We start from the raw sequence: 3,221 nt of genomic DNA, 5'->3' as shown, positions 1-3,221 counted from the left end.
TGCCCATTGTGAATGACATTGGTTCTATATATTCCATTAACAGCAACGGATATTTGTAATAATTCACTGAGGTCATGTTTTTATTGAGCTCTGGAGCGAACTCTGGACCAAAACGTGAGATGCTGGCCTGAGGCACATGCAGGAGGTCAGGGACGACGAGGAGAAAACACACTAATATTTGTTCACAGAGCTGACATCCTGAGATTATATCTTGGAATGTGTGTGTGAAGTGTCAGTGTACCTAATATTAGCCCCTTGCCTCTTCCTCCTCCTATCAATCCTGTGTGTGTGTGTGTGTGTGTGTGTGTGTATGTGTGTGTGTGTGTGTGTGTGTGTGTGTGTGTGTGTGTGTGTGTGTGTGTGTGTGTGTGTGTGTGTGCGTGTGTGTGTGTGGTAAATGGTGCATTTATATAGTGCTTTTATCCAAAGCTCTTTATATAGTTTACATTCACCCATTCACACACACATTCATACACCGATGGCGGAGGAAACCATGCAAGGCAGCAACCTGCACATCGGGAGCAATTAGATGTTCAGAGTCTTGCTCAAGGACATTTCACACTAACTCTGGGGGAGCCCGGGATCGAACAGGTTCCCATCCGGCTGTTCTACCAGCCACTCTACCTCTGAGCCACTGCCGCCCACGTGTGTGTGTGTGTGTGTGTGTGTGTGTGTGTGTGTGTGTGTGTGAGATTGCTTGCGTGTGTGTGAGATTGCTTGCGTGTGTGTGTGTGTGTGTGTGTGTGTGTGTGTGTGTGTGTGTGTGTGAGATTGCTTGCGTGTGTGTGTGTGTGTGTGTGTGTGTGAGATTGCTTGCGTGTGTGTGTGTGTGTGTGTGTGTGTGTGTGTGTGTGTGTGTGTATGTGTGTGAGACCGCTTGCGTGTGTGTGTTTATTTCTACTCTGCCACCAGCTTCCTAAGCCGCTGCACCACCTCCTCTGCACTGGCCCACGGCACCGTGATGGCTTTGAACTCCCCAGGCGCGGCCTCGTGGATCTCGGTGATGTGGCGGTGCATGGGGAAGTCTCGCCGTGGGAACACCACATCCTTTGGCCCCAAGATGAGGGCGGGGCAGAAATCGTTGGCGCCGTCGCCCATATAGAACACCCTCTGGTATGGGCGGCCACGCTCCTGCGCCCTGCGGGTGACATAGTCCCTGACGATCACCTGCTTGCACATGTTCTCCGGGCACCGCAGGCAGCCGTGGGTGTGGAAGGGACGGAGGACCAGGCGTCCGTCCTTGTTGAACGTGGACGGGTTGGCGAAGATCCTGTGAAAGAGCTGGCGGGCGCCCACGCGGCGGAGCCACGACTCAATGAAGAATGTGTTGGCGTCCGACACCAGCACGATCTCAAAGTCCTGCGGGGGGCGTGTGCGGAGGAACTGGAAGAGGGTCAACATGCCAGGGGTCGCGGGGATCTTCTCCATGACGTTGCGGATGTCATTCTCGGTCACACCTTGCTCTGCCAGGTAGGCGAGCACACGCTGCATGTACTCATTGTAGCGGCCAGGCTGGTAGGTGTCCTTCAGCCAGGCGGGAAGGTGCTGCCCTGGGGAGGCTTGCACCACCACGTCATCACTGGTCTCGTCCACGATGGTCTCGTCAAAGTCAAAGAAGATGAGGAAGCGCTTGTCATTGGGGATCTGTGATGAATGATGGGAGGCCATGTTTGCGGTGCGTCTGGATCGCAGTGGCACCTCCTCGCCTGATGGAACAGAACAGCAGTTGAAGAAAGACTCCCTCATGATTGACTGTTACTGTCACACCTCTTACTGGTGCCAAGAGGCATCAAAACTCTTGACAACTGTCCAGCATCCCACACAAGGCAAGGCTCATAACGTGGAGGCTACCAAGCAAGGTGGCTTTCTGGGAAGTGTATTAGTGTACAAATAGATAGAAAGGGGGAAAAGAAACAGAATATAGGAAAAGATTGGAGATGAAAAACAGACAAAATTACTGTTACAATTATGATAGAAATTTGAACAAATCAAATAACAAAAAGACAGTCTTAGAAACAGACAAATGAAGCCCCAGCCACCACAAAAGTAAGAACATTTACTTATGTACACTTGTATGCACTTTTATTGAATATTTGAATTTTTAGAATACTTTGTACTTATACCACTACATCTCACAATTCAAACATTATACATTTACTCCACTACGATTATTTGACAGCTTTAATTACTATAGTTACTTTGCGGATTAAAATTAATACAAAACATAAATTAACAGATGCAATAAGCATTATTATAGACTAATCTACAAGTTAAATTAATTAACACATTAATGCATTAGTCCGCCTACTATGATTACTTGTAGTAGAGTATTTCTACATTGTGGCATTGCTACTTTTACTTGTACTAGCAATCTGAGTAGCCTAGTAGCCTACTTCCACCACACCATCAGTGCCAGCCAGCCACCAGCAGTCTTTTGAGAGAGAAAATGGAAATGGAATCAATAGAATATGCACCAATCTCTTTAAATACACCCATGAGAATTGTGAGCAATGTTGTGATTGGTGGGCTGTTTAATTGTGATAGTGGATAAGCAAACTTCATTCCTTTAAAATCAATGAGGGTGGGAGTGGAAAAAAGGCAAGCTTTAAAAATGTATGAGGTTAATTTACTTAATTGCCAAAAAATAGCCTAATCTTCAAACCAGCAACCCTTTAATATTGGGTTATGCTTTTTAGCATTCTTTTGTATAAATCTGTGCCACTGTGCTTTTTTGGAAACTGTTAATAAAGTAGGCTATTCAATAAATCATTCAATCACATATTTTCGACAAGCGACACCGTTGGAGGCAATGCACTCTGTATAAACCATATATTAGATTATTACCTCAATTTTCTCGTAGTGTGTCAACGGATGTTGCCTGGTATGCCTATGCCACGATCCTCCACATCACCCTAGGACCGACTCCGAGTCCTATTACACACTGGAGCTGCAGTCAGTGCAAACCTAAAAAAGGTAAAAACAGGAAAAAATAAATAAATAGGTCTACTAAAAAAGTAAACCCAAATGCTGTGGACTACTTTGTCATCATTCGACCCTTGAACATCCTTTGAATATGTTGAACATCTGCTTTTCTTGACAAAATCCAGCCTGTTATTGGTAATGAAATGATACATGACCAATAATAACAATAATACTAATAATACTAGTAATAATAATACTGCCTGCTCTGAGGCAACTGAGAAAACAGAGAGATAGAGAGA

The 3,221-nt window shown here is 45.5% G+C and overlaps 1 protein-coding gene across 2 annotated transcripts; it reads right to left on the bottom strand.

Annotated features, from left to right (window-relative positions):
* Positions 1 to 783: 783 nt before the first annotated feature.
* On the bottom strand, positions 784 to 2,950 carry phospho1 (phosphoethanolamine/phosphocholine phosphatase 1). 2 transcript variants are annotated; one of them, XM_079521599.1, is made up of 2 exons: positions 2,845 to 2,950; positions 784 to 1,867 (listed from the first exon to the last, which is right to left on the bottom strand). In XM_079521599.1, exon 2 carries the CDS (start codon positions 1,744 to 1,746, stop codon positions 898 to 900), a length of 849 nt encoding a protein of 282 aa, XP_079377725.1. In that variant the 5' UTR covers positions 1,747 to 1,867; positions 2,845 to 2,950; the 3' UTR covers positions 784 to 897. The 2 variants fall into 2 exon arrangements, with proteins under 2 accessions (XP_079377725.1, XP_079377726.1); XM_079521600.1 differs by having other exon boundaries at positions 784 to 1,706; positions 2,845 to 2,947.
* Positions 2,951 to 3,221: the final 271 nt, after the last annotated feature.

The sequence above is a fragment of the Electrona antarctica genome (assembly GCF_951216825.1).
Source record: "Electrona antarctica genome assembly, chromosome: 14".
NCBI classification, from domain to species: domain Eukaryota; kingdom Metazoa; phylum Chordata; class Actinopteri; order Myctophiformes; family Myctophidae; genus Electrona; species Electrona antarctica.
Note: the sequence above shows the minus strand (reverse complement) of the source record. Positions and strands in the feature narration are given on the sequence as shown.

What these genes read in the sequence shown, in the direction of transcription:
- phospho1 (XM_079521599.1), bottom strand. Translation starts at nt 1,746, where the DNA reads ATGAGGGAGTCTTTCTTCAACTGCTGTTCTGTTCCATCAGGCGAGGAG.